The sequence below is a fragment of the Equus przewalskii genome, chromosome 6, assembly GCF_037783145.1.
Source record: "Equus przewalskii isolate Varuska chromosome 6, EquPr2, whole genome shotgun sequence".
NCBI classification, from domain to species: domain Eukaryota; kingdom Metazoa; phylum Chordata; class Mammalia; order Perissodactyla; family Equidae; genus Equus; species Equus przewalskii.
Window position 1 is genome coordinate 45,201,309 of NC_091836.1, and position 11,830 is coordinate 45,213,138.

Genomic DNA, 11,830 nt, shown 5'->3' on the forward strand with positions numbered 1-11,830 from the left:
TGTTTCTTTAAAAGTCAAGAATATGCAAATCCATCTTGAGGGGAACCCCCAGGGCCCCCCACACACACTTTCTCCCCAGGTTAGATTCATGCGTAGAGGCAAGAATGACAGCAGCCCCTTCCCTGAGCCCCTACAGCGCCAGGCCCTGGGTGGGAAGATGGACAAGCCCCTTCCTTGGCAGGACTTTCCATGGAGAGAGGAGAGACAATAAACCAGTAACGGAATACAGAAATAAACACTATAGTTTGTTTTTTTATTTTATTTCCTATAGTGACTATTATTTAAAAAAAATAAATAAAACATGGTAGTGGGATAGGATGTGGGCTAATGTAGAGAGGTGATCAGAGAAGACTTCCTGGGGGTGGTGACCCCTGTAACAAGATGTTAAAGTGATAGGTGCTAAGTACTCCCACATTCCACAGTGAAGTGCTAGCACATTGGCTCGGTTATCTATGGCTGCATAACAAATTATCCCAAAATTTAGTGATTTAAAACAATAAGCACTTATTATCTCAGTTTCTGTGGTCCAGGAATTCGAGAGCAGCTTAGCTGGGTGCTCCTGCTGGGGACTCGAGTATGGATGCCGTCGAGGTGTCGGTGGGCAGCAGTCCTCCAAAGGCTGGCCTGCAGCTGCAGGCTCTGCTCCCAAGATGGCGCACTCACTTGGCTACTGGTGAGAGGCCTTGGTTCCCCGCCCTGTTCTCCTCTCAAAGGGACAATCGAGTGTCCTCACAACACGGCAGAGGCCGAGGTGGAGGACACAACGCCTTTTGTGATCTAACCTCGAAAGTCACAAACTGTGATCTCTGCTACACTTTACTTATCACCTGGACGAGCTCTGCGTCGTTGGGGAGGAGACACACGAGGACATGGACACCAAGACGGAGGGATCACTGAGGCCGTAGGAGGGTGGCCCCCACAGTCGTGCACGCTGACCTCGCAAAGGAAAGTTCCTGGCTCTGAGCTGGACATCGACCAGAGGGGATTCACACAGAGAGAGCTAAAGAGGGAGGGAGACCGTCACCCGACGGGGAAACCAAGGGGTGAGGGTTGACTTGCCCCCAAAACAGCAGGAAGCAAAAGGACGGACATGGAAAAAAGCACGGTAGAAGCAGCTGCATCTTTGGTCCAGCAAGGACATGCCACATTCCTGCGAGCTGAGCATAAGCTGCAGCGTCACCAGCCTGAAGCCATTTGGAAGACCCCGCCCAGGAGGGCAGCCTGGGGTGTTTCTCAAAAGGACCGCCATCAGCCTTGGAATCATCCTTGACTCCTCTCTTCTCTCTCGTCCCATGGTTACGGCAAATTGAATTTCAAAAGGTGGTCGACAACGTCTCTGTCCTCCCTGGCTTTGTGCAGCGTGACCCTGCCACTGCATCGAGGAGAACTGAATTCCCCGCCCCCTGAATCTGGGCCTTAGTGACTCGTGTAACCAAGAGAAGGTGGTGACACCAGCCCTGCAGCTTCCCCTTGGCTCTCACCACACCTGCTCCCAGCGCCACCTGGGAGGAGGCCCCACCTCCCGGGGGGGTCCATGCAGCAGCCCCAGCCCCCTCCTGAGGGCTCAGCCCCAGGACGGTGGAGTCACCTCCATCCCTTTGGTCTTTCTATCTGAGGCCCTGGACGGTGGGGAGAGAAGGACGCAGTCCCCCAAGCCCCGTCCCATGGAGCCGTGAGCATTAGAGGTGAGTATTTCACGCCATCAGAAACCCTGGGTGCCTGGAAACAGGTCCAGTCCGCCAGTGATTCTGGTCGCCTCCACCTTCACCACGTAGCCGGCACCTGAGCCGTGCTCCCGCCCGGCCGCCGGCTCCCTTCCCCCGGATGACGGTGCCCTGCCCTCGCCCTGTGTCCCGTCAGCTCCCAGGAGCAGAGGGGAGGTGGCCAGGGGCCGGGAGAGGGGGAATGGGGAGATGTCAGTCAAGGGGTACAAAGCTTTGGTTTTGCAAGATGACTAAGTTCTGGGGAACTTGAGCACAGCAAGGCGACAGTGCTCGGCAGTTTGTACTGTGTACTTGAAGTTTGCTAAGAGGGTAGATCTTGGGTGTTCTCACCACAGAAAACGAAAAAAAAGGAAGAGGATGATGTGAGGTGACGGGTGTGTTGATCGGCTAGGTCGTGGAGAATATTTTATAATGTGCACATGCACAAGGTTGTCAGGTCATACACCTTCAATGTAGACATTTTTTTTCCTGAGGAAGATTCGCCCTGAGCAAACATCTGCTGCCAGTCTTCCTCTTTTTTGTGTCTGAGCCACTGCCACAGCATGGCCACTGACAGACCAGTTGTGTAGGTCTGCCCCGGGAACCAAACCCGGGCTGCCAAAGTTCAGGGTCCCAAATTTAACCACCAGGCCACCCGGGCTGGCCCACGTGCACACAATTTTTGATTGTCAATTATATCTCAATAAAGCTGAGAGAAAAACAGTGTCTGTCTTTATTTAAACTTTTGATATTTTGCTCATCATGGCCTTTTCCATTTATTCTTATTTTTTAAAATATTGCAGTAATATACAATTTATCTTGAGGTAAAGAAAGTCTGGGAGCCGGCCCGCAGCCGAGTGGTTAAGTGCCGGCGCTCCGCTTTGGCCGCCAGGGAGTTCCCCGGTTTGGATCCTAGGCAGGGATATGGCACCGCTCATCAGGCCACGCTGAGGCGCATCCCACATGGCACAGCCAGAGGCACTCACAGCTAGAATCTACAGCTACGTACTGGCGGGCTTTGGGGAAAAAGAAGAAGAAGAAGAAAGAGAAGATGGGCAACAGCTGTTAGCTCAGGTGCCAATCTTTAAAAAAAAAAAACAGTGCAATCAAGGGGTGGGCAGGCCGGCTCCCCCTGACGCCCCGGGGCAGGTCCTCTGGGTCTCCCTTCAGGCTCTGCCAAGGCCGCCAGAGGCTCCTCCCCTGTGTGTCCGTGTCCCGCGTCTCCCTCCCTGTCTCCGAAGCCAGATGCTGTGCCGGTGGCTTTGAAGATGCAGGAAGGGGCCACGAGAGCGACGCCGCTCCAGGAGCCGGAAAAGGCGAGGAGGCCGCGTCCCGACCGCGTCGGGCGCTGGCTGCGCAGGTCGCTTCATCCGCAGCGAGCAGGTTTCCGCTTCTGACCTCCGGAACCGTGAAAGAACCAATTTCTGCTGTTCTCACCCACATTTGTGGTCGTTTGTTACACTAACCATAGGAAACTATTACATGTTTCCCCCAAGGGCCAGACCCCAATTCCTCTTTTTAGGGGCTTTCCACCGAAAGTAAAAGGAGGCAATTCCAACGGGATGGAGCAGCGCGGGGGCGCCCCAGGGGGCGCGGGGGCGGGCGCAGGGCTGCGGGCAGGCGCGCCGCGATTCCCCCTCCGCGTCCCCGCCGGGGCCCCGGGTCGCAACAGACCCCTCCCTCCCGGAGAAGGCCGCCGGCCCGGGCCTCCCCCGCGACGCTGCTGACCTGCTGATGGGACCCGCGCGCGGCAGAGGTGCGGCTGCTCCGTCCTCCACAGCGACCCTGCACGGCTGAGAAGGAAGCAAGGATGCTCTCCGAGCGCACACACGGAGCCTCGGGCTCCCCATGGACGCGGGGGTGGGGTGGGGGGCACGCGGGGGTACCCAACCCAGAGAACTGACAGCACCTCTGCCCGCCAAGGGCGCCTCTGCAGGTGGGGGCCCGGGGCAAGGTACGTGCCGTGAAGACTGGATGCTCTCGCTGGGTGAGTGACAGCGGCACGTGCAAGGCCGTCCTTCAGGACCAGGCGCGCAGGAGGCGCCCAGGGATTGCAGGTCGAATCCAGTGCCACCAACTGGGTACAACACAAGGCCATGGGCCCAGGCAACCCCGTTCTGCCGCGTTCTTGCCCTGTGACCTCAGGGGCAGAGAACAGCTCTGAGCAACGGCCTCCTGACACGCCCAATGGGGACTGGGCATTCAGTTGTTCCTCATCCATTCAACAGATATGTGTTGACCACCTACTGTGTGTTAGGCTCTGTTCTAGGTATTGCAGATACATCGGTGAACAAAAAAGAAAGAAAAGAATCTCTACCTTTGGGAGTAGCAAGACGGAAGGAGATAAGCAATAAAATAAATAAGGCAAATATTTCAGAAGTTCGGTTAGATCGTCATAAGCAAAAAAAAAAGAAGAAGAAGAAGAAAAATAAAGCAGGAAAGAGGAACCAGGTGCGCACGGCGGGAGGGCGGGGGGTGCGATAAAAAGGAAGATCAGGGAGTGAAAAGCATACAAAGCACGTTCTCAGAACGGAACTGAATTAAACTAGACATCACAGAATGAGCTGGAAAATCCGCAAATATTTGGAACTGAAATTACACCGCGGGTCAAAGAGGAGGTCAAAAGTTAAAAATATGTTTAAGTGACAGTGGAAGCAGCCCAGAGCCACGCGTGGGCGCAGCCGGGCCGGGGGCGCGCTCCCAGACAGGAATCTTTCTCTCTTTTTCTTTCAAGTAACACTCAGAAACGTCGTCTTTACCTGTGTTTCTAGACACTTCCCTACGCATATTACAGAAGTGCCCACACATCCGTTCACTAACATAACACTGTTCGCAACTAGACAAGCAAGGAACACTCGTAAAAACGCTGGTCTTTTTGACACGTGTGCTTAAATCCACTCCACGTGCGTCCGAGAGCCCCTTCCCGCTGGAACCCTCGTCACCTCGCGCAGCGACGAGCATCTTCCCACCCGCGTCTGCAGACACTCGCGACGCGCGAGCCTCCGGCCCCGGGATCCCGAGGACCCCCCGGCCCCCAGGATCCCCCGGCGCCCGGCGCCCCGCCCCCGGCCGAGACTGGAGGCGCGCCGTTTGCCCGCTTGCAGCGCGAGTCCGTCCCTGGGGGCTTTCGAGGCCCCACCGACTCCGCTTGCCCCCCCCCCGGAAACGAATGCCCCCGAGCGTCGACCGCCAGCCGCGGAGCGCGGGGTGGGGGCGCCGCCCAGTTTCCTTCTCCGCCCCGCCCGCTCTCAGCTGCCGCCGAGGGGGTGCAGCTCGAAGGCTGGTCCCGCAGCCCCGCCTGGGCCGGCCGGGCAGGAGGAGGCGGAGGGGGGGCCACCTGCGGGAGGGAGGAGGCGGAGGGGGGGGACCTGCGGGCGGGAGGAGGCGGGAGGGGGCACCTGCGGGAGGGAGGACGCAGCAGGGGGACCCGCGGGCGGGCGGGAGGACGCAGGGGCGGGGACCCAGCACCGAGGGCTGCGGCCGGGACACTGGAAGGTCGCCCCGTCGGATGGTCGCAAAGGAGAAGCAGCAAGGCTGTGGGCGCGGGTGGCCGAGGCCCGGCCCCCGCCTCGCCCTGACGTCGTCCCCCCCAGGTCCCCAACGCGGAGCCCGGGCCGGCCAGGCGGAAGCATCGGAGTCCCGGGACTTCAGGACGGAACGAGCCGCGTCCCCGCCCGAGCCTTCAGCCGCTGGTGGATGACGCCCCGGAGGCAGCTCCTGCGGCCCCGGCCTCCTGGTTGGACAAGGTGACCCGGACGAGAGTGACAGCAGCGAGCATGTGCTGGGCGCCTACCAGGTGCCAGCAGTGGGGGCTCTCCACGCAACCATCACTGACTCCTCCCAACCAGACTGTTCATTTATTCTTTCTTTGATTTGACAAATATTTGTTAGGCACCTACTGTGTGCCAGCACCATTCCAGGCGCAGAAATACAGCAGCGAACAAGACAGGTGAAATTCCCTTTTGCAGCACTGTACGGGAAGCTGACATTCAAGAGGAGAGACCAACAGTGACAACATAAATGAGTCAAATAGATCTCAAGTTAGATGCCAGTAAATATCTATAATCCCATTTTACAGATGAGTAAACTGAGTCTCTGACAGCGGAGGTGACTTCCCAAGGTCAAATAGGGTGAGTGAGCTGGGACCATGATTTTGTCTCCCTGGGTCTCCTCCCAGCTCTGACCTCTGCGTGAGCAGCTGAAGCAAAAAAGAAAGGGAGAGGGAGGAGAGAAACCCAGAACAGGGCAGGGCTGCCTGGTACAGCTGTATGGGTTGTGCACTGCACAACTCCAGGAGTGCCATTCACAAAGACCACAATGTGAATGCTGCCCCCTGGAGTCAGGAAGGGCACAAGCATCACAAATCTAGGCCATGGCTTGGGGACTGGCCACAGGTAGCCCTGGAAAGGAAGTCTTGCTCACCATTGGTCTATTCTCCATAGTTTGCTTTTTTTCACTTAACAACATATCACGGCCACTTTCCCAGATCAGCACAGAAAAATCTAGTTCAGCAATTCTCCCAAGAGTGACTCCCAGACCAGCAACATCACCAGCACGCTGGAACACGTTAGAAATGCAGATTCTGGGGCGTCACCGCAGACCTGCTGAGACAGACACTTTCAGGCTGCGTCAGGCTTTTACTCCACATGAAACGGGGAGCCATGGAGGGTTTCAGCAGATGAACGACACGACCTGATTTCCATTTTGACAGGTGCACCCCGAGGGCAAGAGGTCAGGGAAGCTGAGGACAAGGAGAAGGCGATGCAGGCACGCTGGAGAGGAGGCGGTGGGAAGGGCTTGTGTTCTTGATAAATTCCAACAGTGGAGCCAAAGGCATCTGCCAATGACTTGGATGCCTGGAATGAGGACAAAAGTGGAATATGACCCCAAGGTTTGAGGCCTGACCACCTGGAAAAATGGAGCCCCTGTTGCCCAAGACAGGAAGACAGAGTGAGAGGAGGGTTAGGAGAGAGAGCACGGAGAAATTAGGAGTGTGGTGTGAGCGTGTCCTAGAACGGATGTTTGTGTCCCCCGGGGAAAAAATTCCGATGTTGAAATCTACCCACCAATGTGATGGTGTCTGGAGGCGGGGCCTTTGGGAGGTGACTAGGTCGTGAGGGTGCAGCCCGCACGAGTGGGAGCAGTGCCCTTGTAAGCAGAGACACGAGAGTGAGCTGGCCCTCTTTCCACGCTGTGAGGACACAACAAAAAGGTGGCCGTCTGCAGCCTGGAAGAGGGCTCCCCCCGGAAACCAACCTGCCGGCAGCTGATCCCGACTCCCAGCCTCTAGAACAGTGAGAAGTAAACATCTGTTGTTTATAGGCCCCTCAGTCTGTGGTGCTTCGTTAGAGCTTCCTGAGCTGACTGAGACAGCAGGTGACCTTGGAGACGCCCACGTGGAGGTGCCAGTCGGTGGCTGGATACGTCTGTGCACCTGCAGTTCAGGGGCGAGGACGCATCCGGAGACAAACGTGGGCCTTTCCACCTAGAAGGTGCTGACTTCCTTTCCTGGGGCGGTCGCAGCAAGTGACCACAAGCTGGGTGGCTTAACACGACAGGAGTGTTTCCCTCACAGTTCTCGGGGCCAGACGGCTGAAGTCAACATGTGGGCAGGACTGAGCTCCCTCCAGTGGCCAAGGGAGACTCTGCTCCTCCAGCTTCAGACGGCTCCAGGCGGCCTTGTGGCTGCATCACTGCGATCCCCGCCTCCCCCTGACACGGCCTTCTCCTTGTGCAGGTGTCTGGTTCCAAGTTTCCCTCATTGGATCAGGACCCACCTTAACCCAGGATGACCCCATTTTAACTGATTACATCTGCAAACACCCTGGTTTCAAATAAGGGCGCATTCAAAGGCTTCGGGTGTTAGGAGTTTAACAAATAATTTGGGTGACAATTCAACCCACACCAGTCAAATGAAATCTATTCTTGCGTAACCGAGTTTCATTTCCCAGCCCTGCAAGGCACCCACGGAAGGCTTCTCCTTGGGTTCCAGCCCAGGATTCCAGAGAGAGCGACAAACCAGCACGGCATGGAGGGGCACACTGAGGGAGACCAGGAGTATTTGGCAGTGTTAAACAATGTATTATTTCTTAAATTTACATATATGCGAGCCCCAATGTAACAGGTGCGAAATGTAATACCTACTCTTTACAGTGGCAACCAGAGGGGTATTAGAATTGCAACTTTTTTTTACAAAAGTTTTCAATAAGATTTATTAAAATTTTAAACTTTAAATCGTTTTATTTATAAATAACTGTATTTGCTTGTTTAAATTAAATTAATTAAAATATTTATTTTGAATAACTTTACTTAAATTTTTGATAGTCACTAAATATGTCATCAACACCCTGCAGGGGTTTTTAAGACACATTTCAATGTTTTCGAAGAAGGACCTTTTTTTGAAATATGATATGAAAAATAACTGACTTTGTGCTCCAGCCGGCCCACGCGGTCCCCTCCTCCGCCGGCACCGCCTCCCGCCGGGGAGGACCCCTCCTGCCGGCCGCCGGACCCCTCCAGGGGGCGCGCGGCGCGGTGCGTCTCCGCCCGGCCGCCAGGGGGCGAGAGACCGGAAGTCCGCCGGAGCCGTTCGTCTCTATCATCCCTGCCGCGGCCCGCGCAACCCGGAAGTCCGGCTGGTGCAGAGGAGTGCTTCCGGGTAGGAGCGAGGTGACCCCGGCCGCTGCAGGGACCCGCAGCGACAGCAGCCATGGGGGCGCACCTGGCCCGGCGCTACCTGGGCGGCGCGTCGGGGGAGCCCGACCCGCTGCGGATGCCCACCTTCCCGCCCGACTACGGCTTCCCCGGGCGCAAGGAGCGCGGTGAGGCGCGGGTGCGGGGCGCTGCTGCTCTTGGGGTCGCCGGCCGGCCGCGGCGTCCGGGAGTGGCGTCACCGTGGCCCGGCTCGGAGCTCGCGGTGTGCGGGGAGGCGGCGGGCGCGGGCAGGGCTGGGGGCGCTGCTGCGGGCTGCCGGGCGGCCTTCCGGGGGCGGCGCTGCCGCGGGGCCCGAGAGACGAACCGGAGACGGGAGCCCACTGCTTCGAGGCGCAGGAGGGTCGCTATCGGATCCGCTGTTTCGGGATCGCGCGGGCTGCGGGGCCGGGACCGAGAAGTCCGGGTTCGAGAGGACGCGGGGAGCGGCCCCCTCGGCGCCCCGGCTCCGGGCCGTCCTCCCCGCGGCCCCGTCGCCCGCGCTTCTCCCGCTGGCTCGGCTCAACCCAAACTCTGGTAGCCCACCCCGCTCCCCCGGGCTCCTGTCTCCACGCACTGAGCGCTCCCCATCCTGGACCGCTGTGCTGCGCCCTCTCCCAGACTCCTCCCCTATTTCCCGCCTCCGCCCAGTTGGCCACTTTGCATCCTTGTCCTAAGAAAATAGAAGCATCCAGAAGAGCCCTCGCGGCCTCCTGCATCCCTGGGACTCCGCCTTCTCTCCTGTCACTCGGGAGCGTGGCCCCTGCTCGGGTCCCCGTGCCCTCCTCCCATCCTCTCGTCTCGCCGAGGGCTGCCCCAGGGGTCGCATCGGGGCGCAGTAGGTTGTTATTCCTGCCGGCCCCCATGTCCCTGCGGGCGCGCTCATCAGCCCCCGCCCGTGTTGCTGACCGCTGTTGTCAGTTTTCTAACTAACCCACCGCGGCAGCATCAGGCACAGCTGATCGCACCGCTTCCTGGAGCCTCCCTCACCTGGCTCCCAGCGCCCCCCATTCCTGCCCACCTCACTGGGCGCTCCTTCACGGACTCGTCCGCACCTCCACGTCCTGTGAATGTTCGGGTGCCCTAGGCCTCAGGCCTTGCTGTCTCCATCACTCCCTAGCCCTCTCTGCTAGTCCCCTGGCTTCAAATGCCCTGTGTGTGCCGACCCTCCCAAGTTTTTCTCTCCAGCCCAGCCTTGACCCTGACTCCACACAAAGACCGGGCTGCTTGCTTGGCGTCTCCATATGATGTTAACGAGCATCTCGCACTCAGCAGGTCCACAGCAGAGCTCCTGACCTCCCCACCAAGCCTGTGCCTCCCTCCAGCTCCCACCGAAAGCCCTGGAGCTTCCTGACCCTGTCTTCTCACCTCAGGGCCTTTGTGCCTGCTGTTCCGGTACCTGGAAGGCTCTTCCCCCACGTGTCTGTGTGCATCACTCCCTCACCTTCAGATGCCACCTTCCAATGGACTCCCTCCATCTAAAGTCATGACCCACCTCCCGACACTGCCCATCCCTGTCCCTTCTTGCTTTTTCTCCGGACGTTGCCGCAACACTACCATTTGCTCTGTGTCCTTCCAAGGGCAGGGATGCTTGCGTGACGTGTTCCCTGCTGCACCTCCGACACCTGGCACACGGCAGGTGCTCCCTAAATCCTGGCTGCTTAGCTGGAGCACCAGGTGCGGGTGGCCATGGAAGCCAGCAGGGCCTGCAGGTGGATACACAGGTCGGGGGACCAAGTTGGGGCCTGTTGACCTGTGGGTGGCAGTCGAAGCCATGGATCAGAACGAGCAGAGGGCTCTCACCAACACTTAATGTTTGGGTAGCCGTGGTGATGGGAGGGACCCAGGGCGGGTGTGGCGCACAGGACCCCCGGGGAGAATGCTTTGAGAGGAAGCAAGCCAGAGGCTGAGGCGGCGTGGCGTCCTGGGGTCTGGGTGGCCCTGGTGAGAGCCCAGTGTGGGCAGTGCTGGGGGGAGCATGGAAGCTGGGCGAGTGGGATGCAGGGGTGTGAGATGAGGACCTGGGCCGGGGGAGACAGAAACGCACTGGGACACAGAGGGGAGAGAAGCCAGCCCACAGGGCCTGCAGCTGAGCTGCGAGCAGCTGGGCCGAGTGGCCGGCGCTGGGTGAGGCCAGTGCAGGCACACAGGATCACCAACACAGTGGGCGCAGGCCGGGCGCATGCCGACCATTCCTGACAGCCCCCACCGGCCTCCTAAAGGTTGAGTTTGTCTGGGGCCAGGTCATGCCTGGTCAGTGGGGCGTCAGGACCAAGGGCTAGTTCCAGTCTCTTCTGAGGCTCAGCCTGCACACTTGTGGGTGTTAACACCCGCTCAGTTGGCTTGGCTCTGTGGCCGGGGCCATCAGTCCCCTTGGGAGGGAGCTGAGGCTTCAGAGGCCCCAGCAGCCGGGCCCCACACTGGCCTGTGCGGGCAGAGGGGAGCCCTGGGGGAAAGTGGCTTCTGGGCACAGGCTCTGCAGGCTGGGGCTCTCTGAGAGCTGCCCGGGGGCAGGAAGCAGGCCCCTAGTGTGGGTGCTGAGGTTCCCCGGGGATGGGGAGGGAGCCACCTGCCCGTCTCAGTGCCGGGGTTGCCTTTGCAAGGGTTAGAGAAAGACCCCCCCGTCTGGCAGAGGGTGCTGTGACCCACTGCCACCAAGTCGTCCGTGGGGGGGTGCTCCTCCGCACTTGGGCATGATGGGGTCTCGGGCAGGTGGCCCCCACAACGTAAGCCCTGACTGAGCCGCTCCCGCCCCCTGCAGAGATGGTGGCCACCCAGCAGCAAATGAACGACGCGCAGCTGGTGCTCCAGCAGCGGGACTACTGTGCCCACCACCTCATCCGGCTGCTCAAGTGCAAGCGGGACAGCTTCCCCAACTTCCTGGCCTGCAAGCATGAGCGGCACGCCTGGGACCACTGCGAGCACCTTGAGTGAGCCCCAGCCCGCCCGCGCCAGGGCAGAGGACTGGACCAGCACGGTTTCTGGCCAGGCCGGGCTGCTCAGTGGGAGGAGGGGTCTCAGGGCCTGTTGGGGGGTGGGCGGATATCCGGCCCAGCCGGGGTTCTGCCAGGAGGCCAGCCCTACCCAGGACTCACTGGTGTCCATCAGGGGATGGGGGGGAGCCTCGGCTGGCCTCCAGGCCTAAATCACAGGCACATGGGCCTTTCCCCCTCAGAGGCCACCCCAGGGTGTCTGGCCAGGCTGCCTAATGCCCTGACGCCCCGATACCCTTCCCCTCTGCCCACAGCTACGTGATGCGCATGAAGGAATTTGAGCGGGAGCGGCGGCTGCTCCAGCGGAAGAAGAGGCGGGAGCAGAGGGAGGCAGACGCAGCCAGGGGCCAGGGGCCCGGCGAAGTGGATCCCGAGGTGGCCCTGTAGTGGGCCCACCCGCCACCATGTGGACAGTGGGAAATAAAAGTCTCCAGGTCCCTCAGC

General features: G+C 59.3%; 1 protein-coding gene and 1 long non-coding RNA gene across 2 annotated transcripts; one reads left to right on the forward strand and one right to left on the reverse strand.

Moving 5' to 3' along the window:
* Window positions 1–2,414: 2,414 nt before the first annotated feature.
* Window positions 2,415–3,705, reverse strand: LOC103565663 (uncharacterized). Its single transcript, XR_548341.2, has 3 exons — window positions 3,613–3,705; window positions 3,432–3,496; window positions 2,415–2,719 (listed from the first exon to the last, which is right to left on the reverse strand). It is a non-coding gene; the product is annotated as an uncharacterized lncRNA (long non-coding RNA).
* A 4,589-nt stretch (window positions 3,706–8,294) lies between these two features.
* On the forward strand, window positions 8,295–11,828 carry NDUFB7 (NADH:ubiquinone oxidoreductase subunit B7). The gene is made up of 3 exons (XM_070625241.1): window positions 8,295–8,524; window positions 11,155–11,323; window positions 11,641–11,828. Exons 1-3 carry the CDS (start codon window positions 8,413–8,415, stop codon window positions 11,771–11,773), a joined length of 414 nt encoding a protein of 137 aa, XP_070481342.1. The 5' UTR covers window positions 8,295–8,412; the 3' UTR covers window positions 11,774–11,828.
* The last annotated feature ends 2 nt before the right edge of the window (window positions 11,829–11,830 follow it).